Below are 25,599 nucleotides of genomic sequence, written 5' to 3'. Positions count from 1 at the left end.
ACATGACCCCCGTCACATGACCCCCATCACATGACCGGGGGGGCCCACAGTGTCTGAACAGCCCGGGGCCCTGGCTATCCTTAATCCACCCCTGGGCTCACATGAGTACCGCCTCAGGAAAGGAAGACCAAGAGTCACCTCTGTGTTATGGACCTGGTGGTTAGGAGCACCCGGAATGACCTGATGAGTAAACTAGTAATCGGAACAAGCTCTTGGAACGTGGAAACTCTGCTAACCGCAAACTCTACTCCTATCACACACACTAAAAATAGCCGTGGAGCGTACCTAACTCTCCCTAGACGCCTCTTCACAGCCTAAGAGCTAACTACCCCTAAAGATAGAAATAGAGCCTAACCTTGCCTCAGAGAAATTCCCCAAAGGTAAAGGAAGCCTCCCACATATATTGACTGTGAGTTAAGAGGAAAGTCACAAACATAGGAATGAAACAGGTATTAGCAAAGGAGGCCAGACTTCACTAAACAGTCAGAGAATAGAAAAGGGAACTATGCGGTCAGCACAAAAGACTACAAAAAACCACGCAGAGTAAGCAAAAAGACTCCCCACACCGACTCACGGTGTGGAGGTGCCACTCTGCACCCCAGAGCTTCCAGCTAGCAAGGGAATATCATGATAGCAAGCTGGACTAGAAATTAGCAGTACTAAGAAATATATTCAGGAAGCAGTAACAACAAATGAACTAGCAAAGACTTAGCTTCTGCTGGAGTAGACAGGTCCTCAGAGAAGTCCAAGAGAGATCTGAACCAATACTGATACATTGACAGCTGGCATGAAGTAACGATCTGAGTAGAGTTAAATAGGGAAGCCAGCCTAGCAGTAAACGAGGTCAGCTGAGAAAGCAAACCTCAGAGACCAGCAGTTCCGCTCAAAGCCACCAGAGGGAGTCCAAGAGCAGAACTAACCAAAGTACCATTCATGACCACAGGAGGGAGTCCGAGAACGGAATTCACAACACCTCTGCTTCTGAGGATAAGTTTATCTGAGTCACCAGCCTCAGAAATTGCAGGTTAACAGCAGCTCAGATTAGAGACCAGGTCAATGCCACACAGAGTTCTAGCAGCAGACACATCTCTACAACAACTGTTAAGAGGAGACTTTGTGCAGCAGGCCTTCATGGTAAAATAGCTGCTAGGAAACCACTGCTAAGGACAGGCAACAAGCAAAAGAGACTTGTTTGGGCTAAAGAACACAAGGAATGAACATTAGACCAGTGGAAATCTGTGCTTTGGTCTGATGAGTCCAAATTTGAGATCTTTGGTTCCAACCACCGTGTCTTTGTGCGACGCAGAAAAGGTGAACAGATGGACTCTACATGCCTGGTTCCCACCGTGAAGCATGGAGGAGGAGGTGTGATGGTGTGGGGGTGCTTTGCTGGTGACACTGTTGGGGATTTATTCAAAATTGAAGGCATACTGAACCAGCATGGCTACCACAGCTGCATGCTATTCCATCCGGTTTGCGTTTAGTTGGACCATCATTTATTTTTCAACAGGACAATGACCCCAAACGCACCTCCAGGCTGTGTAAGGGCTATTTGACCAAGAAGGAGAGTGATGGGGTGCTACGCCAGATGACCTGGCCTCCACAGTCACCAGATCTGAACCCAATCGAGATGGTTTGGGGTGAGCTGGACCGCAGCATGAAGGCAAAAGGGCCAACAAGTGCTAAGCATCTCTGGGAACTCCTTCAAGATTGTTGGAAGACCATTCCCGGTGACTACCTCTTGAAGCTCATCAAGAGAATGCCAGGAGTGTGCAAAGCAGTCATCAAAGCAGAAGGTGGCTACTTTGAAGAACCTAGAATATAAGACATAATTTCAGTTGTTTCACACTTTTTTGCTAAGTATATAATTCTACATGTGTTAATTCATAGTTTTGGTGCCTTCAGTGTGAATGTACAATTTTCATAGTCATGAAAATACAGAAAAATCTTTAAATGAGAAGGTGTGTCCAAACTTTTGGTCTGTACTGTAAGCAGCTCCTCCTTATATTGCGCCTTTATATACTTTAATTCTGATACACAATATAAATGTAATAAATACTTTTTGCGGGTTTACATACCTCCTAAATTCCAAGAGAGCCTCATTCGTCGAAGGATTGACAGGTAAGTTTCCCCTTGTGTGAATAAGATTTGTGGACGGCGTTTGCTAGGTTGCTACGGAACTGAACACATTCCAGATACCACGAGGAATGAACCTGCATCTTTCGGTGCTGGCTAGGGCAGGATGATTACCCGTATGATCAACAGAGTGGGCGAGCACCTCCTGGTGCTGACAGCAGTAGACAGAGGGTTACCGCTATTCCGTGCAGAGCCAGAGACGTCCCGACCGGTGGCGCCCCTGGTTAAATGGGAGAAGAATGGCTGACACTGACAAGCAGCGTGTGGCGTCACTGGCCTACGGAGCCTCGCTGAGGTCAACTAACCAACGCGTTTCAAAGTGTAACGCACTCCTTCATCAGGGTTGCCGCCCCATGTTCGATGCTCCCTACATAGATATTCTGCATGCGCCCCACTGTGTGTCCAGCCTTAAGTCCCACCTTCATGCTTGCTTATAGCTGACGTCCCCAAATACACTATTGTGTCGTATGACTCATATAACATCATTTACAAGAGGGTTCCTAGTTACTCAATCCTTACTTTACACCAAGAAATGCCTTTTTTTAAGTATACTGATTCCCTAGATTTTATTTATACAGTAGGAACAACTTGGGGATCCTTAAGCCATGTGCACACGCTGCGGATTCCATTGCGGAATTTTCCGCAGCGGATTTGATAAAACCGCAGAGCAAAACCGCTGGGGTTTTTCCTGCAGATTTATCGCGGTTTCTATTGCGGATTCCGCTGCGGGTTTACACCTGCAGTTTTCTATTGGAGCAGGTGTAAACCCGCAGTGGAATCCGCACAAAGAATTGACATGCTGCGGAATGTAAACCGCTGCGTTTCCGCGTGTTTTTTTCCGCAGCATGTGCACTGCGGATTTCGTTTCCCATAGGTTTACATTATACTGTAAACGCATGGGAAATTGCTGCGGACCCGCAGCTGCGGATCCGCTGCGTGTGCACATACCCTAAAACTGGCCCTTATCTTGCACTGCAATATTGTGGCTAAAAATATATGTTTAATAAAAAAACTAATATGTGTTATTGAAACTGTACCTTTATTAGAAAAAATAAATAAACACACATTGCATCAAGCCTAAAATTACTTTAAAATTATTTAAAATGAGTATGACTAGACTACCCACTCAATGCAGATCATATATTAAAGAAAAGGGAGAGGGAGGGGAAGAAGAGAGAAAACGATTAATACATATTATACCCATTTAGTTGTTAGCAGCAGACTAATAATGTACCTAAAATACAGTCTTGCTAGACTATTATGTTATTAACTAGATGGTGGCCCGAGTCTAACACATCGGGTATTCTAGAATATGTATGTAGTTTATTTATGAAGTTTTCAGAATAATGCAATTTATAAACAGGATTTGGCCGGCCGGGCGTGACCAATTAGTGAACTGTGGTTCAAATTCCGCGCCAATTCGTGGGCGGACTGCGCCTGTTGCTGATTGTTCGCAGCCAGGCGTGACCAATCAGTGAAGCCAGGGCCGGCTCCAGGTTTTTGAGGGCCCCAGGCGAAAGAGTCTCAGTGGGCCCCTCTCTTTAACACATACCACGATTCATGATGGGAGATACAGCAGAGAAATATAGCACAGCCAAGTAGCGTATAACACAGCCCATGTAGTATATAACACAGCCCACGTAGTATATAGCACAGCCACTAGTATATTGCCCAGCCACGTAGTATATAGCACAGCCCACGTAGTAAATAGCACAGCCACGTAGTATATTGAGCAGCCACGTAGTATATAGCACAAACACGTAGTACTGTATATTGCCCAGCCATGTAGTATATTGCCCAGCCACGTAGTATATAGCACAGACACGTAGTATATAGCACAGAGACGTAGTATATAATACAACCCACGCAGAATATAACACCGGCCACGTAGTATAGAGCACAGCGATGTAGTATATTGCCCAGCCACGTAATATATACCACAGCCACGTAGTATATAGCACAGAGACATAGTATATAACACAGCCCATGCAGTATCTAACACAGCCCACATAGTATATAGCAATGTGGGCACCATATCCCTGTTAAAAAAAGAATTAAAATAAAAAATAGTTATATACTCACCCTCCGTCGGCCCCCGGATCCAGCCCAGGCATTTACCAATGCTCCTTGCGACGCTCCGGTCCCAAGAATGCATTGCGGTCTCGCGAGATGATGATGCAGCGGTCTCGCGAGACCGCTACGTGATCATCTCGTGAGACCGCAATGCATGGACCAGTCACCGGAGCGTCGCAAGGAGCGGGAAAGGCGCCGGAAGGTGAGTATATAATGATTTTTTTATTATTATTTTTAACATTAGATCTTTTTACTATTGATGTAGGCAGCATCAATAGTAAAAAGTTGGTCACACAGGGTTAATAGCAGTGTTAACGGACTGCGTTCCGTTAACACTGCCATTAACACTGTGTGAGCACTGACTGGAGGGGAGTATGGAGCGGGCACTGATTGCAGGGGAATAGGGAGCGGGCATTTCGCAAGCCGCACTATGCCCGTCGCTGATTGGTCGTGGCCGTTTGACCGCGACCAATCAGCGACTTGGGATTTCCGTGACAGGCATAAAGAGAGACAGAAAGACAGACAGACAGAAAGACGGAAGTGACCCTTAGACAATTATATAGTAGATCCTTTAAAAAACCTTATAAAATTACCTTAATTAATATAAGGGGATCGGCTCTATGAATTATTATGTGTACCAATTATTTACAGTCCTGTTCTATGAGGCCTCGCTACCCTCACGCCCCTCACTCACTAATAATATTCAGAAGGCGTATAGTTCCAATTCATAGTTGAGTCCTTTAGGTTTCAAACTGTCCAGAGTGAAAATCCATTGGGATTCCATTCTTGACATTTGTTTCAGGAAGTCACCCCCTCTTTTATTTGGATGGACGACTTGAATTCCACAAAATTATGTTCCTTTTGAGGATTGCCCATGTTTGTCCTTAAAATGGCGTGAGAGTGGGTGTCCTGCAAACCGTTTTTGGATATTCCTAAAATATTCTTTTATACGTACCCTTAATTATCTCTTTGTGCGACCAACATATAACTTCTTACATGGACACTGGATTAAATAAATAACTCCGGTGGTATAGCAGGACATGCTATCCTTAATGACAAATTCCTTTGTTCCATCTGAATCTAGGAATGTTAATTGTCTAGTTTTTTTTAAATTAGTGTGTGTGCAACCATAACACCCCCACACGGTAGAAAACCATTTCTAGATCGGTTTGATGTAGATCTTTCCTCCAATTTGTCTGTGAGGACCATTTTGGTTGTAGGGGCCATTAGGTGGCCCAGGGACTGAGCTTTTCTATATATGAGCCTGGGATTGATAGGGAGATACTCCCCTATCACCTTGTCATTTTGTAAAACTGACCAATGCTTGCGTATAATCTTGACAAACCGTTTATGTCCCGCATGAAATTGCATTATGAATGGTAAATCTTGAATTTGTTGTTCTAGATTCCCCTCCTTTATATTTATAATTTTATTTTTATTTTGTATTAAAGATTCCCTTGGCAGTACAGCTACCTCCTTTTGTGCTTTTTCCGACAATGTTTAGGATACCCTTTTTCCAAAAATTGTTTGGTTAGGTGGTTAGCTTCCTCATTGTAGTCAACCATACTCTAACAGTTTCGCCGTATCCTGGTGTATTGGCTTTTTGGTATATTAGTTAGCCACACAGTACAGTAGGTGACAACTTGTAATGTGAATGAAACTGTTCGAGTCAACTTCTTTGCGATAACATTTAGTGTATATTTAGTGTATAATTGATTACATTTAGCATAAATATTTAAATCTAGGAAGTTCACATTAGTAGTTCTAATATTTGGTGTGAACTCTAACAATTAGATCCTCATGAGAACCCTCCCATATGAAAAAAATGTCATTAATAAATCGACGCCAGACTACTAGGCCTAGATGTAACTACTGTTTTAAAGACTGATAACCCCAAAAAGGCCATTTGCACAACCGGCCATGCCCGCATAAGCAGGGGTAGCAAAACTCCCATCCTAACCACCACAAGCATGATAAGGCACATGACAGCAAAGCACCCGACTTTCTTGGTTGAACACAAGGCTCCATGAACAATGTCTGCGGGTGATACCACTTCTTCTTCCGATGTTATGTGTGCAAGCCAGTCCCCTGTCCATGCCGCATGCAATGATGCCTCATGCCCTGCATCTGCAGTTGCATACAAACTCAACTAGTAGCAGCATCAACAAGCATGTCCATGTCCTTGTCTCAGCGCACTGTTCAGTTGTCCATACCACAGTCCTTGGAACGCAAGCGGAAATACGCAGCCAACGCCACAGTACTAAATTCACACATTTCTCGTCTGCTTGCTCTCGAAATGTTGCATTTTAGGCCCGTGTGAGACCTAAGCTTTCAGCAAGCTGATGGCAGTGACCATCACAAGGTACTTGTTACCCAGCCACCACAATTTTGCCCAGTCTGCCATCACGACATTACACAAGCCAGGACATGTCCCACAACATTACCCGGGCCCTCAACAATGCTGTTACAGGGAAAGTGTACCTAACCACGGACACGTGGACAAGTGCTTGTGGGCAGGGATGGTACATCTCACTGACGGCACGCTGGGTTAGCGTAGAGGAAGCCAAGACCCAGTTGGACATTGGGAGACCATGTTACAGCTGTAAGCAGACAGGTTGTGGAAGGCTTTGCATGTCATAGTTAGGGTTTGAACTGTAGCCTCTGGGCAATTGGAAGTCAGTGAAGGGCCTAGCAAAGAGGAGAGGCCGGGGAATAACAGAGGGACAGTTGGATTACTCGGGCATCAGACTATAGGATAGATTGGAGTGGTGCAAGAGTGCTAGAGGGGAGGCCAGACAGTAGAGGGTTGCAATAGTGGAGGCGGGAGATCATGAGGGTATGCACAAACATTTTTGCAGTTTCTTGAAATGTACAGATCCTAACCACAGACACGTGGACAAGTGCTTGTGGTCAGGGACACTACATCACACTAACAGCAGACTGGGTTAACATAGTGGAAGCCGGGACACAGTTCGACCTTGGGATGGTGCACGTCTGACCAACCCTGAGTATTGCGGGCCCTACGTCAATCTGAGTTGCCCCCACAGTCTTCAGCTCCTGCACCTCCTCCTCTTCAGCCTCCATCTCTGCAAATAGCACATCAGTCGCAAGCTGGAAGCACTGCAGCACTGCCTCAGCCATGCGGCAACAGGCTGTGCTGAAGCTAATATGCTTAGGTGACAAGCCACACAATGATGAAGATTTGTGGACAGCAATGAAAGAGCAGGCAGATCTGTGGCTGACACCACTGAACCTACAGCCAGCCATGGTCGTGTGTGACAATGGCTGGAACCTGGTGGCTGCTCTGTGTTGAGGTGAGCTCAGACACGTGCCATACCTGGCCCATGTGCTTAATCTCATTGTTCAACATTTTCTGAAAAGCGACACGGAGGTGCCAGATCTGCTAGGAAAAGTACGAGGCTCTGTGTACCCATTTTAGAAAGTCAGCTAGAGCTTCTTCTGCCCTTGACGTGCGTCTGCAGCACTTGCAGCTTGTGTTTCACCGACTTGTGTGTGATGTCCTCCCCATGCATTGGAACTCTACACTGCATATTTTGGAAAGGATTTGTGAGCAGAAGAGGGCAGTTGTTGACTACCAGCATCAACAAGACCGTCGGTATTAATTTCTGACTTCACACATAAGATCTCAGGAGTGGACATGGATGTCAGACATATGTACCATCCTCCAAAACTGTGAGGAATTCACCAAGATGGTGCATGGCAATGACGCCATAATTAACATCTCCATCCTTCTTCTCTGTGTTCTAATAGTAATATTTATAGCTATTTATATAGCGTCAACATATTTACAGTTTCAAACACAACAGTCCTAAGTAACAACGATAACAATAAAACAATAATTAAACAGAAATATAACTACTCTGCTCATGACAGCTTACAATCTACACTAAGTAATAACGATAACAATAATTAAACCGAAAAAAAAACATCCTGCTCGTGACAACGTACAATCTACAATGAGGTGGGGGAGATAAAAACTACAGGGGAATGTATTTACAATGATGCATTTACAATGATATTACTGAGGTTTGTCAAAAGTTGTGGAGGCCTGAGGACAAGGAGGAGGGGGAGACCATGGTCAGTTGTCCTCTTGGTGAGGACACGGAAGTATCAACTGTTTGCAGTCTTGCACGCATGGCTGAGTTTATGTTACACTGCCTTTCCCGTCACCCTCGCGTTCTTAAAATTTTGGGTGACAGGCAATACTGATTGTTGTTGACACGTCTAGACCCCTGCTACAAGGAGAACTTTATATCTCTTATTCCAGAGGCAGACAGGTGTACTACAATGATGGAGGACCATAGGGTCCTTCTTGCTGAATTATTTAAAAAATTCCCATCTGAAAACGCCTTCAGAAGAGGTCACAGCTCGTTGGCCAAGTAAGGAGTAGAGGAGAGAGAGACACAACTTCAATCCAGCGGAGGCAGTGGAACACTGGCAAAGTTCAGGCAGTTTTCTCAGACCCTCCCATCACCCTGGCCCTGAGGCATGGTGGATTTTCACAAGGAGTGCAAAGTTTGGGAAAATGCAGAGGGAGTACCTTGCTCACTGTACCAACGTCCTCTGTGCCCTTTAATTATTGCTTAGCAAAGCTGAACACGGAACATGAACTGTCTCTCTCTACTGCGCACGTGCGCTGTACTCACGTTCATGGAGCGCATGGTGCCTCGCTCTCTGGCAGTCATTGGGCACATGGCTCCTCGCTTTATGGCAGTACCGCTTTTATTGGCGTGAGAAAACGCCTTCATAATACAGAGACAGAGTACAACACCGCCCAAGCATTCACACTCTGCTCCTTAGACTTTCTATGTGTGCAGTGACTGCCTCTAGGCAGAAGATGATAATGGTGGTAGTAGTAGTTGGAGCATTTAATACAGTCATGAAGCAGCCATAACAACTTGAAAGATAAGTATTTTTCAAGAAAAATCACACTGTTCCATATGTAGCCTGTATTTTTTATTTTTTTATGCAAAATAGTGCTGTATATAACTAGAGTCACAGACAGCAAAAACAGTGGAAAACAGGCTTAAAATGGCCAAACCTGGAGCACGCAGATATATGAGGCCTTTTTTGTTTTTTGGTGAATCTAAGAGTGGCACAAGGCTACCACAAAGAACTATGCTACTGTAGAAATTAGATTTTTCAATAACAGATACACCAGGACTCAGTCTGACTCAACAGACTGTATTAGGCTACTTTCACACTAGCGTCGTGCACTGCATGTCGCTATGCGTCGTTTTGGAGAAAAAACGCATCCTGCAAAAGTGCCTGCAGGATGTGTTTCTTCTCCATAGACTAGCATTAGCGACGCAGTGCGACGCATTGCCACACGTCGCAACCGTCGTGCAACGGTTGCGTTGTGTTGCGTCGGACCGTCGCCACCAAAAAGCATTACATGTAACGTTTTTTGGTGCGTCGTCTGCAGCATTTCCGACCGCGCATGCGCGGCTGGAACTCCGCCTCTGCCTCCCCGCACCTCACAGTGGGGCAGTGGATGCGTTGAAAAACAGCATCCGCTGCCCCCGTTGTGCGGCGCTTCCACAGCTAGCGTCGGTGCGCTGCAACATCGCATTGCGACGTGCAGTGCACGACGCTAGTGTGAAAGTAGCCTTAATGTGTTTTTTGGTGAATGCAAACAAAAACAATTTGACCAAGGCTAGCACACAGAACTATGCTACGTATGCCTGTGGAAATACGTTTTTTCAAAAACAGATACACCAGGACTCAGCCTGACATAACAGACTGTATTAATTTTTGGGGGGCTTTTGGATGAATTAAGAAAAAAAGACAGTGGCACAAGGCTAGCACACACAACTATGTTATGTATGCCTGACAAACTATGATTTTTACACAGGCATCAGTCTGACAGAACAGACTGTATATATTTTTTTGGGGGGTGAATTTTTAGAAAAAATAAAAAAAAAAGAAAACTGCAACTAGGTACTGTATATAGTAAATAAGCAGCAGCAGACAGTTATGGAGCTTTGGGAGCGATGCAGTGTGAGCTATGTACGCTCATACAGTGCCTGTAGGCCTTGCACTGATGTGGATATGCCGTGCCCTGCCTACCTAGCACTGCAATCTTGGGACCCACGAATTAGCCCTCTAAAGGACTGTTGGTTTCTGATGAGTTGTGGAATTAACAGTTGCAGACCTACACTAACTATTAAAACCATGATTCTGACCCTATCTCGGCAGCAGCTCTCCCTACTCTCGCTGAATCCGGAGCAGCGGCGAGCAGGGTGGCGAGCAGGTGAGCAGGGTGGCGCAAGGTCTCTTATACTCGGGATGATGCTGTGCAGCCAATCCAATCACTGCATGATCACAACAAAGATGGCTGCGGCGTTTCATGGCCTGGCAGACAATCCCTGCAGAGTGATTGGGTCTCTAAAGTCTGCCAAAAATGCTGGGTGGAGACACCAGTTGCACCGAATAATCCCGGAAATGCTCGGTGCTCGCTGAGTACACTGATACTCGGGCGTGTAACGAGTAGTGGCGAGCACATTCGCTCATCACCAGTGTGTACCTGTATTGCTTTCCTCAGCCTATCGCTGAGGGGCAGCCCCAATATAAACTCTCTCTTTCCTGTTGGGCATTGCCAGAGCATTGCATTGTGTTTCTGAGTCTTGCCTTGTGTGTGAGGCATCCAGCTCCCGTTCTGACTGCAGTATGTTCCGGGAAGAACCGATACCTGTTTTCCGCCTGTTCTGGGGCAGAGTACCCAGATCCGATAGTCTCTTGTTTTTCCGCCTCTTCTGGGGGCAGAGTACCCAGATCTGTTAGTGTCTTGTTTTTCCGCCTGTTCTGGGGGCAGAGTACCCAGATCCGTTAGTGTCTTGTTTTTCCACCTGTTCTGGGGGCAGAGTACCCAGATCCATTAGTGTCTTGTTTTTCTGCCTGTTTTTGGGGCAGAGTACCCAGATCCCACCTGCTCTGGGGGCAGAGTACCCATATCTGTTTGTGTCTGTTTTTCCACCTGTTCTGGGGGCAGAGTACCCATATCTGTTTGTGTCTGTTTTTCCACCTGTTCTGGGGGCAGAGTACCCAGATTCGGCTATCCTGTAGGCTGCATATCCAGTACCTGACACTGTCTGAACTGTGTCCTCTGTGTTGTGTTCCTGAAGTGCTTTTGTGTCTGGCACCCCATACCCAGTGACTGTGAACTTCCTGGCCTCATCTTTTAAAGATTCAGTCCGGTGTTCTTGCTGAGCTTTTACTATGCTGTGCTCAGCCTGCTATGTGGGGTTAGCTCCGTCTGGCCCAGGTCCAGTCCAGCAGTGATTGCACCATCCCACTTGAGTTCCTTCCTAGGTACGATGCCTGGAGCCTGATGGCCGTAGCTAGGAACCTGATGACCACCGCTGCCTGGTCCTGTGCCATCCATGTCCCAGCCGATGACCTGGGCTGCCATGCCAGTGTCCCAGATGTCTATCCGGTATTCCTTATGTCCTGATGTAACCAATGCCCTGGGCTGCCACGCCTGTGTCCCAGATGTCTCTTCGATGCCCTGGGCTGCCACGCCTGTGTCCCACATGTGTATCCAGTGTCCCTGATGTCCTGATTTAGTTGATGCCCTGATCTGCCACGCCTGTGTCCCAGATGTCTCTCTGATGCCCTGGGCTGCCACGCCTATGTCCCAGATGTCTTTCTGGTGTTCCTGATGTCCTGCCCATGTCCTGATTTCCTGATGTCCAGCCTGTGTCCTGATGTTCTGCCCATGTCCTGATGCCCTGCCTGACTCCTGATGTCCTTATGTCTAGCCTGAGTCCTGATGTCCTGTTGCCTTGTCTGTGTCCTGATGTCCTGATGTCTAGCCTATGTCCTGATGTCCAGCCTGTTTCCTGATGTCCTGTAGTCCAGCCTGTGTCCAGATGTCCAGCTTGTGTCCTGATGTCCAGCCTGTGTCCTGATGTCCAGCCTGTGTCCAGATGTCCTTCCTTTGTCCAATGTCCTGTCTGTGTCCATATGTCCAGCCTGTGTCCGATGTCCTGATGTCTAACCTGTGTCCTGATGTCTTGCCTGTGTCTGATGTTGCGCAGTTCCCTGGGGTCCACCCTGTGATGACGTCTATCCGGGATCGGTGTCTGATGTCCTCCTGCTGAACCTGTGCTACACGTGATGCCTGATAGAGAGGCCGTCCTAGTATGCCCGTGCCAGATAACCCTGGACTGTATCAACCCGTTATGTCCTCCTGCCTTCACCTGTTATCCTGTGACATGTACCCTTCCTTGATCTGTGGAATTGGGATCCTGACATCATTATGTTTTGTTTATGTACTGTGTTTTCCTTTATGTAAACTTTGTTCTTTCATACCTGAAGTTGTGCGGTGTAATCTAGTTCTTCACTTTGCCATCTGCTCAGCTGCCACAGACCCTGCTCACTGCCCTTCCCTAGTCTGGGTAGGTCCAGGTTACTCTATGTGGTCCAGTGGGTCCACATTTCAACCCCACTTGGGACGCTCGCCCACGTCGTCATGGTCTGGCGACATGGAGGCGTTTGTTCGGCCACGTCTGCGGTCACAGCCGTAACAGTGGCACTAGGGTTGAGCGAAACGGGTCGGCAATTTTCAGAAGTCGCCGACTTTTGGCAAACTCGGGTTTCATGAAACCCGACCCGACCCCTGTGTGGGGTCGGCCATGAAGTCGGCGATCTTCTGAATCTGGAATCGGAATTCCGATACCGATTCCCGATATGTTTAAGATATCGGGAATTGGTATCGGAATTCAGATTTAAGTGTAAAATAAAGAATTAAAATAAAAAATATCGCTATACTTACCCTCTGACGGGCCCTGGTACTAACCGGGAACCTTCCTTCCTTAGAATCAGCCTTCCAGGACCTTGCGGTGACATCGCGGTGACGTCGCGGCTTGTGATTGATCGCGCGGCCGCCCATGTGACCGCTCGCGCGACCAATCACAAGCCGCGACGTCACCGTGACGTCACCGAAGGTCCTGGAAGGGCTGATTCTTAGGAAGGAAGGCTGCCGGAACGAAGCCGAGGGTGAGTATATTCCTATTAGGTATATACTCACTCTCGGACACGCCCTGCTTCTTTCTGGCAGCCTTCCTTCCTAAGAATCAGCCCTTCCAGGACCTTCGGTGACATCACGGTGACGTCGCGGCTTGTGATTGGTCGCGCGAGCGGTCACATGGGCGGCCGCGCGACCAATCACAAGCCGCGTCATCACCGCGACGTCACCGCAAGGTCCTGGAAGGCTGATTCTAAGGAAGGAAGGTTCCCGGTTAGTACCAGGGCCCGTCAGAGGGTAAGTATAGCGATATTTTTTATTTTAATTCTTTATTTTACACTTAAATATGGATCCCAGTGCATCCTTGTGCCATCTGTTCTTAAGGTCAGCAGTGTGCATGCACCAGGCCATCTTCTTTTTGTATCTACTGTCCAGATGTTGTTCTTCAGCAGCCATTTTAGGCACTTTTGGCAGGGATCAGCATGGACAATCTGAGTGGTTTGTTAAACAGCCTCTATACATTGTAATATATGATAAATTGTTTGTACTGAAACATTTCTATAGTACAAAGTATTCACTTTTCAGCAATTCTGTACTACAGTAACTCTTTTATAGAATCAACATTTGCTGTAAAAAAAACATTTCTGTGTCCAAACACAGTGAACAGTGTGTGAACAAATTAATGGAGTTTATTTGAACTATATTCATGTCTTTGTAGTCTATGGCCCCAATAGCAGTTCTTCTTAATCCTCTTTCAGGGAGGTTCAGGTGGAACCCCCAGACGCACTGCAGAGATGCAGAACAGAGCCTTTAAGGAATATGCTTGAACTGTATAAGATCAGTGAAATACCAGAATTTTTGTACTATATCATGTCCTTTTAGCAAGAAAAATATTATGTGTGCATCTCATATTCTGCTGTCAACTTACTTACTGATCATGTAGAGCACTCATAAAGCATTATTCCAACTGTTTTATGTCCCTACTTAGTGCAACTTCTAGCAAGGCAATGGTTGCTGAGAGAAATGCAATCTCTGTACTCTTGCCCGAGACAGCCTTAAAAGAACTGGGTGATGATGTGTGAAGTGTTTGCCAAGTTACCATAGAAACCTGACATACAATAGTGCAAAAGAAGTCAGCCATAAGAGACAGAAACAATACCCAGTGACTGTGTCAGGACAGGTGAGTAACGGCTATTGTAGGACGTGGCTCCAGCTAATCTTGCCTCTCCACGGCCTGTGGGCCTAAAAGACCAACAAAGATTCTTTGGCTTTGGCAACTACCACTGGTAGTTTATCAGGAACTATTCTCAAGCTGTATCTCATCTTAGAACTCTAGCTAAGAAGAGTGCTGAATCTCAGAACTGGCTGGACTTTGCAATAGAAACCTTCAAGCTTTCCAAGTCATGTTGCTTCTCCTCTGCTTCTTTACCATCCAAAAGTCAACTGGCATTTTTCTCTTGAAGTAGATGCCTTGGCTATAAGTGTAAGAGTTCTTTCACTAAATTCTGCTGAATCTAAAAACCCTCCCTTTGTCATAAAATTAGTTTTGGAGGATTGCTGACACCAATTTAGGGTGAGCATTCATATAGATCTTAAAAGTCTGGAGTATCTTCACTCTTCTCGCAGATAGCACCCTCATCATACTCAATTAATGGCTTAACTTTTCATGTTTTGACTTCATCCTCAGCTAGCATTCATATAGTTTCTGATCAAGGTGTGCAATTTATTTCTAGGTTCTACAGGGCGCTGTGTAAAATCTACAAGATTTCCTTACATTTCTGTTATGATCAATTAATTTTTGGCCCAAAATCTTTAAAAAAAAATGTAAAGGCTACCAAAAGACAGTAGCATCAAGATTTCTCAGGTCATTTCAAATAAGAGAAAAAATCAACCCAGCCACTTTCCATTTGAAACTACCCTCTACCTTGAAGATTCCCAATACTTTTCATGTTTTCTTACACCATCTATTGGTTCTCCATAAATATTACTCTACCATCCAGTCAGCTCCTGCTTTCGCCACAGATCCTGAAATGTAGCATGAGATTAACCAAATTTTGGACAGAAAGAAATGTCATGGGTACCTTTTCTGATTGACTGTAAGATACAAAAAAAAAAGATCACTACAATTATCTGCAGTTTGATGGACTCTTCTGGGAGGGGCTCTAAAAGTCATGCAATGTTACTTGTCTGCCCTGACTCTCTCTGCTTTTGCGTGCATCAAACAACCATTATAACCCAGTGCGCAGCTTCAATGTCATCTTATTAGATCTTTTCAAGCCTGTTTAGTTGGCTATTTGCTGCCTGAATATGCAATTACTGGTCCATGCTGCTACCACTTGGATTCTTGGAGCTAGCCACTGGAGTAACTTAGATCTGCTATAACAGTTATACAAAGTGTGCCTCCTGACAAATGCTTCTGTCATTCCAAGTATTAGCACCTTCAGCTTTGCTATATCAATGTGCAGGTCTGCCATTTCAGCTTTGCTATTCCAAGGTGCTGTCTGCACACTCACCTCTGCTTCATTGAGATGAAAGTCTACCATCTCAGCTATGATGTTCCAAGGTTCTGTCCACACACTCAGCTCTCCTATATTAAGGTGCATATCTGCCAACTCAGCTCGCCTGTTCCAAGGTGCTGGAAGCACACTTGGCTTTGTAATTTCAAGGTGCCTATTTGCCGACTCAACTCTGCTGTTCAGAGTTGCTATCTGCTGCATCAAAGTGCCTGTCTTTCGACTAAGTTCTGCTGTTCCAAGTAACTGTCATCAAGCTGATCCCTGCTACATCAAACTGCCTGTATACCATCTCAGTTCTGTTGCCCCAAGGTATTGTCCACACACTCAGTTCTCCTACATCATGGTGCCTCTCTGCAAGCTCAACATTGCTTTTCCAAGCTGAAGTCCGCACAACTCATCACTGCCACTTAAAGAACCCTGTTTACTGACCCTCTGCGGTACCAAGCAGCTGTCCACACACTCTGCTGTCCACACACTCAGCTATACTAAACTTAAGTACCTGACTGTTTATACGACTCAACTCGTCAAAGTTACCAAAGTACCTGGCTACATAAATTACACTGCCACCACAAAGTGCTATTCAGTGCACAAGCCATGGCGCCAATCCAACACCTCTGCATCAATGCCTATTGCCTGGGCTGCTGACCAATAGCTTAACAAATCCATATTACCAAGTGAGCCATAACCTAACTGGGCCCTATGCTAATTAATGACTCCGGTGCACAATATTCTCTGGGCATTGTATGGTTGCTTTAGCAACATTTGAGACCTTCGTGCAGATGCCTCTTTTTAAGCCTAGTGTCAGATTGGGTCAGAATGGACCCACACACATGATCACTTAAATAAATGTTGAAACATGCGTTAACATTTCATAACTTCCATAAAATACAGACATGGTGTGCCTCTTATTACTGTAGTCATAAAATTTGTTAGTGTCAATTTATACACATAAATGTTCAACTACATATAGGTAAATTTCGTAAAAAATCTTGATTTAAGTAATCTAGTCAGCTGGTACTGTATTCTGCTGCATAATCCACAGCAAATACATAATGTTTAAGATGGTGCCTGGTAGTTTATTACTTTGAAAGAATAATGCTATTTATATCATACATATACCAATGCATTAAAGAAGAGATTCATTGATTGCATTTTGTACTCCCTTAGTGATTTTATTATAATAACATGCTAAAAAATACATATATACAGTGGGGAAAATAAGTATTTGATACACTGCAGATGTAAGGAGATGGACCAGCTGCCGTCTTTCCCCTGAAGACATCAATGCTACTCGTAGGATGTGAATAATGTTTTGTTTCTGATGTGTTTCTTTATGATATGAAATGTCAATTTCCCTATGGGTTGTAGTACTAATGGTCACAAGATGTCACTGTCTAGAACTAGGTGAAGGGTTAAGTTGTGCCAGCAGCAGTGGAACAGAGACAGTGCAAAAGTTAAGCCCAGCCCATTGTGGTGAGGAGATTTCAGAATCTCTGGTTAGTGTGAGGAACAGGAAGTAGTGTGTGTGTTTGAAAGAGTGGGATAGAGAAGCAGACTGTCATGGGGTTACCGCAATGGAGTGGAGCCAGAAGAATGCCGCATCTGGTGGCTCCTACTCCCACTGAGAAGCACTTCTCCAGTGTATTAAACGTGTTTATTTCTTTCAGCAGAACAGGGGATAATCGGCTATGTTGGAAATTCCTGCATTCAGCTGTGCATGTTTAGCCACTCCTTTTCCCTATAAAGTCTGTGCTCGATTACCAAGTCCTTGTATGAGTTAGCAATTGCTACAAGACATAGGAGTGGGAGAGGTTGGTTTTGTGAAGGAGTGCTGGAGGAATTTGTTAGCAACTGTTGCCTGGTTTGTACGCTTAGAAATTCCTTATCCTTTCCGGTTTTGCTTTCTTTCCCCTCCCTACACATCCTGGTGAATACCTCTGTTATATGTGAGTGTATATTTTTTGTGTGTGGAGTTTTCAGTTTACCCTTGTCTGTGTTACCCTGTCTGTCAGTTGGGGTACTGCGGTGCTCAGTAGCGCCCCCTCTTCTCTGGGTGGGGGAAGGGGACAGATGAAGGGCTAATCTAGGAGCTAGGGCAAGCGCGGAGGCCTCGGCGTCTTTGCCATCTGAAGTATCCCAGGGAAGAGGGCAAGCTAGAGTGCCCCCTAGTATTAGGGCCAGGAAAGGTGCCCCTGGTACCAGGTCAATCGCCAGTTGAATCTTGACACAGACAAACAGAGAAAAAAAACTACTAAAGAAAGGAGCTCAAGTGGTGACCATGGAATACCTCTAGCAGGCGAGATGGGGAAGGAAACTTTGGTCCAGCAACTTTTTGAAAGTCCGCACTAGCCTCCAGGATTGGAAAGTGTCAACTAAGTCCTGGGAGCTGTCGGTCCGAGAAGAGATAATGTAGCGAGGCTGGGGGCACATACAGTAAAGAAGTTAGTCACAGGCTGTTCATTTACTTGGTTCCTGAAAAGTGGGCTGAAGGAAGTGAGCACAAGAAAAGAGCAGCTAAAGTGTCATAGCTGTCTAGGAAGCTAGAAAGTCCCTAACTCAGCTAGTGAGAAGTTTTCAACTGTGCGATTAAAATGTTTGGTGAAGACATGCCACTGCTCTGTCACCCAAAGAAAGTGGTCTGCATCTGCTGTGGTTTGTTTATGACTAAAACAAATAGCAAAGTTGAACTTGTTTTTATACACTGTTGTGTTCTCCAGTTTCTGGGGTCGCAGGAAATCACGGCCACATGCTAAGCATGGCAGACCAAAGGAGTAAGGAGGTGTCCACAACCACAAAAGCAGCACACACACCCGAAGCAGGTCGGGGTGTCAGACTCAGGACACTTGCCCACAACTACCACCCAGAGCACCATTACACAGATTTTGCAAGTTTTTGCACATACAAAGAATGAAGAGGTCTGTAATTTTTATTGTATGTACACTTCAACTGTAAGAGACAGAATCTAAAAACAAAAAAAAACCAGAAAATCACATTGAATGATGTTTAAATAATTTAATTGCATTTTATGGCATGAATAAGTATTTGATACAATAGAAAAATAGAACTTAATATTTGGTACAGAAACCTTTACAGAGGTGAGACGTCTCACTTTCCTGTAATTCTTGACCAAATTTGCACACACTGCAGCAGGGATTTTGACCCACTCCTCCATACAGTCTCCAGAACTTTCAGGTGTCGGGGATGTTGCTGGGCAACATTGAGTTTCAGTTCCCTCCAAAGATTTTCTAGTGAGTTTAGATCTGGCGACTGGCTAGGCCACTCCAGGACTTTGAAATGTTTCTAACGAATACACTCCTTAATTGCCCTGACTGTGGGCAAACCCTGTGTTGGAAAACCCATCAACAACCCATCTTCAATGTTCTTACTGAGGGAAGGAGGTTGTTGGCCAAAATCTCGCAATACATGATCTCCTCCCTCCCCGTTGCAGAAAAGCACTCCTAAAGCATGCTTCACTGTTGGCACGGTGTTCTTGGGTTGTACTCATCCTTCTTCTGGCAGTGTATCAAATACTTTTTTTCCCTCACTGTATGGCATTGTCACAAAGACAGAAATCTGTATAATAAAGTTTTAACAAATGTAAACAACATAAAATTAAAGAAAAATTATCAGAATTCCTCTTCTCCCTTATAAACACAATTATAATAATAAGAATCTTTATTTTTATATAGCGCCAATATATTCTGCAGCGCAAACTAATCCTTAATGTTGGGGCATTGTTCATAATATTTGCTATAAATCTAACCTCTTCATTTATTGTTTCTTACGATTTAATAATAATTTTCATAGCTGTTTAATATTTTTCATTTATTTTGATTTTTAGAACTGTGCGCTGCACAAAGCACAACTGGAAGCTGGATGTTAGCACCATGAAATATGTCAACCCACCGGATAGTTTCTGCCAAGAGGAGCTAGGTAATAAAAGCAAAAATGTCTTTTATTGTATATAGTAAACACAGAAAATGCAAAAAACTTAGATGTTGCCTTTCAGCATTCCAATTATAGTTGCTTGCAAAGACTACAGTTGTCATGAGCAGGGCCAGAGTGGGATTTAAATTCTGCCATGACATTTGAAATCGCACAGGACCATGTCCCCAACCCACTTCCCAAGAGGAGTATTGATAGTTGTATTTCTAGGCCAGTACAATATGCCTATAAAGAAGAAAAACATAATTTAAAGATGTCACTAGAGATAATTCACCTATCCGTGGTAATGTAGCCTGTGGCTCACAGCTATTGCGATTGCCTATCATTCAAGAGAGAGTAAGTTCAAATTTTGGGGAGGACCCTATTTTCATGAAAAGCAAAGAGTTAGTGACAAAATGAATTTATAGAACACAGTCAGATGCCATGAGGTTCTGAATTGGATTGAACTGAACATTCACAACAGTGTCTGAGCCTGCACTGAAGAGACATAATCATGCTACAGTTAAAGTCTGGACATTGCCCTGACCTCAAGAGACATATCCCCTGATTCTTGACTGTCCAACTTGATCTGGGACAGTTGAATGTATTCTGATAATAATAATATATAATTTTATATAATAATAATAATAATAATTATGTATAAATATATTATATATACTGTATATATTATAATGATGTTCTCTTACTGATCATTAAAAGGGTTATACACCATTGAGGACGTTTTTGATTGCTTCGCACAATGTTTCATTGAGCCAAGTGGCTGAAACTGTAAATGGTGCATTACCACAAGGATGCAAATTGCTGGAACTGTCAATTTCCCTAAAATGCCCCCATTACTAACCCTATATTCAAATTAAATCCACAGCCAGAATAAAATCTTTTAATAGAAAGAAAGAAACTGACTCCTTTATCTAAATAAAGCACCCCACCTTCTTTTACCCATTTAATCACAAAAAACAAAAAAGTAAACCTATAATCCCCTGTCTGATGAGAAGATAATCTATTGAAGCCCATGTCCCTTGTAAAAGTAAAAAATAATAAACCACCATATTCCTCAGCTGTCTGATGAGAATATGATCCTTATCTGTCCCACAACGATCTGGATGATTTGGACAGCAGGCAGCGGTCTCACGCTGAGAAAGGAGCATAACACTGTTGCAATGTGTAATGCTGCCTTGAGAAAGTCACTGGAGTTCATAGCTGATGAACCCCGGTCACCTCACTAACAGCACCGCATGAATTTATCATGCAGCGCAAGTGCCATAAGTGAAGTGACCAGGACAGGTGAATATTATGGTTGTTTACTATTTTTTTCTTTTACAGGGGAAATGGGCTTCAGTGGATTAGGCGTAAAGGTGAGTATAACTTTGCTTTTATATTTTTATTTCAAATAAAGGTGTCAGTGTTTTATTTCAATTAAAGGATTTTATTCTGGATGTGTTTTTTTAACAATCTATCTATGGGGTTAGTAATGGAGATGTCTTATAGTTGCCTCTCATTACTAATCTCTAGGCTTGATGTCAGCAGCAAAAAACAGCTGACATCAACCCCAAAGCTATTACCCTATTTGCCACTGTACCAGGGCAAGTGGGAAGAGCCAGGGAAAGTGCCAGAATTGGCGCATCTAATGGATGCACCTTCTCTGGGTCAGATGCGGGTTGCTATTTTCGGCTGGGGAGGACCAATATCCATGGCACTTTCTCAGTCTAAGAATACCAGCACTCAGCTATCTGCTTTAGATTGGCTGGTTGTCCAGTTTGGGAGGAACCCCAAGTGTTTTTTTTATTATTTATTTAAATAATTGAAAGAAACGGCTTGGGACCCTCTAATCTTGATAACCAGCCATGTCCGAGGTGCCAAACCCCAACCGTAACATGGACTTCAAGTCAAATTTCATAAAATTAAAAGGTGCTGAAATTAGAAATTTGACTCACATGAATTACAAAAAAAAATGCCAAGCAAGGGCAGATATGCTGCATGTGTAGCAAGTGCAGTTGCATCGGGGCCCAGAGATAGAGGGGGACCCTGCAGAGAGGCTAATAATGAGGACAATCTGGCCTGTTTATCCGGCCCTGAGGCTCCTGGGGGCCACTTGACAGATTGCACTCATGTGCGGCGCCGGGCAGGGAGAGATCCCTGCAGCTCCGCTGCCTACAAGAGAAAATGGCAGAGGAGCAGAGCTGCAGTGATCCTTCCTGCTACCTGATGGTGCTTCCTGCCTCACACAGCAGTCAGCAGCACAGCTGGATGACATCATTCAGTGGCGTGGCTGTGCAGGGGACAGGTAGCTGCCTGCAATGGTGATGCTGCCGGAGATCGTGTGGAGAAGTGAGAGGTGACGTGTGTGTGCTGCAGAGAGGTGAGGGGTGCTGTGTGTGTGTATGTGCAGAGATGAGTGGTGGTGTGTGTCTGCGTGCGGAGCGCTGCGGGGAATGTGCAGAGAGGTGAATGGTGCTATGTATGTGTTGTGAACTGTGTTTCGGGGCTCCCTCTTGTGGTCACTAATGGTATGGTATGAGTCATGTCTTTCTGCAGGCTTGGACTTCAGCTGTTCCATTAATCTGTGGGTGTTTCCTATATAGTCCTCCTTAGGACTCAGTCTCTTGCCTGGTATCTATGTATTCAGTCCTATTTGGTCTCCTCCTGATTCCTTGCCATCTGTCTCATGCAAGAAAAGCTAAGTCCTGTTTGCATACTTTGGATCATCTGCATTATTAGTGTTTTTTGTTCAGCTTGCTCAAAATGTGATTTTCTAGCTCGCTGGAAGCTCTAGGGTGCTGATATTCTCCCCTCACACCGTCAGTCGGTGTGGGGGTTCTTGATTACTCAGCGTGGATGTTTTTGCAGGGTTTTCTGCTGACCGCATAGTTCACTTTCTATTTTCTGCCTATCTAGATTAGTGGGCCTCACTTTGCTGAATCTAGTTCATCTCTACGTTTGTGTTTTCCTCTTGCCTCACCGTTATTATTTGTTGGGGGCTTTCTATATCTTTGGGGTTAATTTTTCTGGAGGCAAGTGAGGTCTTATTTTCCCTCTAGGGGTAGTCAGTTCTCCGGCTGGCTCGAGACGTCTATAATCAACGTAGGCACGTTCACCGGCTACTTCTAGTTATGTGTTAGGATCAGTTATGCGGTTAGCCTAGTTTCCACCTCCCTAGAGCAGTTCTATGTTTTTGCAGACTTAGTCTGAATACCAGTGATTCTCTACCACTAGAATCATAACAGTATACCAGGCCCAAAAAGGAAATGTTTAATGCATCGCAGAAGCGGGATTAAAAAGAAGTTCTGAGGTTTTTGGTTTTTTTTCAGTCTGTCTAGCTTCTTCCATCCCCTTATACTCTGAGTGGTTTTGAGATCTGCTGCAGACATGGATCTTCAGACTCTGACTTCTTGTGTGGATCAGCTTGCTGCAAGGGTGCAAAGCATTCAGGATTTTGTCACTCATAGTCCTATATCTGAACCAAAAATACTTATCCCTGAGCTATTTTTTGTAGATAGATCTAAGTTCCTGAATTTTAGGAATAATTGTAGATTGTTTCTGTCTCTTAGACCTCGTTCCTCTGGTGATTCCACTCAGCAAGTTAAAATTGTATCTCCTTCTTGCGTGGCGACCCTCAAGATTGGGCTTTCTCTCTGGCGCCAGGAGATTCCGCATTGGTGAATGTCGATGCGTTTTTTCTGGCGCTTGGTTTGCTTTATGAGGAGCCTAATCTTGAAAATCAAGCTGAAAAAGCATTGCTAGCTATATCTCAAGGTCAGGACGAAGCTGAGGTGTATTGTCAAAAATTTCGGAAATGGTCCGTGCTTACTCAATGGAATGAGTGTGCCCTGGCCGCAAATTTCAGAAATGGTCTTTCTGAAGCCATTAAGAATGTGATGGTGGGGTTTCCTATCCCTACAGGTCTGAATGATTCAATGGCTCTGGCCATTCAAATTGACCGGCGTTTGCGGGAGCGCAAATCTGCTAATCCTTTGGCGGTGCTGTCTGAACGGACACCTGATCCTATGCAATGTGACAGAATTCTGACCAGAGCCGAACGGCAAAATCATAGACGTCAAGAGGGGCTGTGTTTTTACTGTGGTGATTCAACGCATGTTATCTCAGCATGCTCTAAGCGCTTAAAAAGAGTTGTTAATCCTGTCACCATTGGTACTTTGCAGCCTAAATTTATTTTGTCTGTGACCTTAATTTGTTCATTATCTTCCTACCCAGTCATGGCTTTTGTGGATTCTGGTGCTGCTCTGAGTCTTATGGATTTGTAGTTTGCCAGGCGCTGTGGTTTTGTCCTGGAGCCTTTGGAATTTCCTATTCCTCTTAGAGGAATTGATGCTACGCCATTGGCGGAGAATAAACCTCAGTATTGGACGCAGGTGACCATGTGCATGACTCCTGTACATCAGGAGGTTATTCGCTTCCTTGTTCTGCATGATTTGCATGATGTGGTCATTTTGGGTCTGCCATGGCTACAGATCCATAATCCAGTTTTGGATTGGAAAGCTATGACTGTGTCAAGTTGGGGTTGTCGGGGAATTCATGATGATACTCCGGTGGTGTCTATTGCTTCTTCTACTCCTTCTGAGACCCCTGAGTTTTTGTCAGATTACCAGAATGTATTTAGTGAGCCCAAGTCCAGTGCCCTTCCTCCTCATAGGGACTGTGATTGTGCTATAAATTTGATTCCTGGTAGTAAATTTCCTAAGGGTCGACTCTTTAATTTGTCGGTACCAGAGCATGCCGCGATGCGGAGTTATATTAAGGAGTCTTTGGAGAAGGGACATATTCGCCCATCCTCTTCACCTCTTGGTGCAGGATTCTTTTTTGTGGCCAAGAAGGACGGGTCTTTGAGACCTTGTATAGATTATCGTCTTCTGAATAAGATCACTGTCAAATTTCAGTATCCTTTGCCATTGTTGTCTGATTTGTTTGCTCGGATTAAGGGTGCCAGTTGGTTCACCAAGATAGATCTTCGTGGTGCGTATAACCTTGTGCGCATAAAGCAGGGAGATGAATGGAAAACAGCATTTAATACGCCCGAGGGTCATTTTGAGTACTTGGTGATGCCTTTTGGACTCTCTAATGCTCCTTCTGTGTTTCAGTTTTTCATGCATGATATCTTCCGGAAATATCTGGATAAATTTATGATTGTTTATCTGGATGATATTTTAGTTTTTCCTGATGATTGGGAGTCCCATGTGAACCAGGTCAGGATGGTGTTTCAGGTTCTGAGTGATAATGCTTTGTTTGTGAAGGGCTCAAAATGTCTCTTTGGAGTACAGAAGGTTTCTTTTCTCTAGTAGCCTTCCACGACAGCCACCAGGAGGTTGTCTCCATACCCTAATGGGGGACAGGAAGCACGAGAGGTTAAAAGCCCCTCCCACCTCCCATTAACCAGTGTCTTTCCTGTCCCCCATGGGGCATGGAGAGGTTTTTCTGGTGCGCTGCAGCGGCGGCTCTGAGCAGTGTACCTGGTTATTATGATGCTGGGCACTAATGGTCGGGTCCCTCGGGGCTTCCTCCTACGCTGTGCCTCCCGTCTCCTCCGGATTCTGGGACCGCGTTCCCGGTCCTCCTGCGTCCTCTTGCGGGGACAAAGCTGGCCGGTGTGTGCCCCCCGGAGGCCTCCCTGAGCTCTCCGGCGTCTCCCCCTCCTGATGCACGCTGTTCGGCGACCCGGAAGTCAGGTGAGCCACCACTTCCGGGTCGGCGCTCCTGCACAGGAGCGATACAGACCAGATCTGTGGATTACCGAACGGCGTGCGAGGCACGCTGCATCCTCGCACGCCTGCCTGGGACTACGGAGGGGGAGGGGCGGCGAAATGCCTCCCGCTGGTGCAGGCTTATTTTCTATATAAACTGCGAAGACGTCTCAGGTAAGCTGCTGTAAGCATGGATTCGTCTTGCCCTGCAGCTGCAGAGCCCAGCGCTCCTCAAGCCCTAGTA

General features: G+C 45.0%; 1 protein-coding gene across 1 annotated transcript in view; it reads left to right on the top strand.

Moving 5' to 3' along the window:
• LOC143782505 (cytidine monophosphate-N-acetylneuraminic acid hydroxylase-like) overlaps positions 1 to 25,599 on the top strand; it is a 357,809-nt gene that overhangs the window by 116,533 nt on the left and 215,677 nt on the right. The window contains exon 3 of the mRNA XM_077270001.1: positions 19,556 to 19,647. Within this exon, the coding sequence (XP_077126116.1) occupies positions 19,556 to 19,647 (92 nt within the window). The remainder of the gene's footprint in view (positions 1 to 19,555; positions 19,648 to 25,599) is intronic.

Source organism: Ranitomeya variabilis, chromosome 6 (genome assembly GCF_051348905.1).
Source record: "Ranitomeya variabilis isolate aRanVar5 chromosome 6, aRanVar5.hap1, whole genome shotgun sequence".
NCBI classification, from domain to species: Eukaryota; Metazoa; Chordata; class Amphibia; order Anura; family Dendrobatidae; genus Ranitomeya; species Ranitomeya variabilis.
Note: the sequence above shows the minus strand (reverse complement) of the source record. Positions and strands in the feature narration are given on the sequence as shown.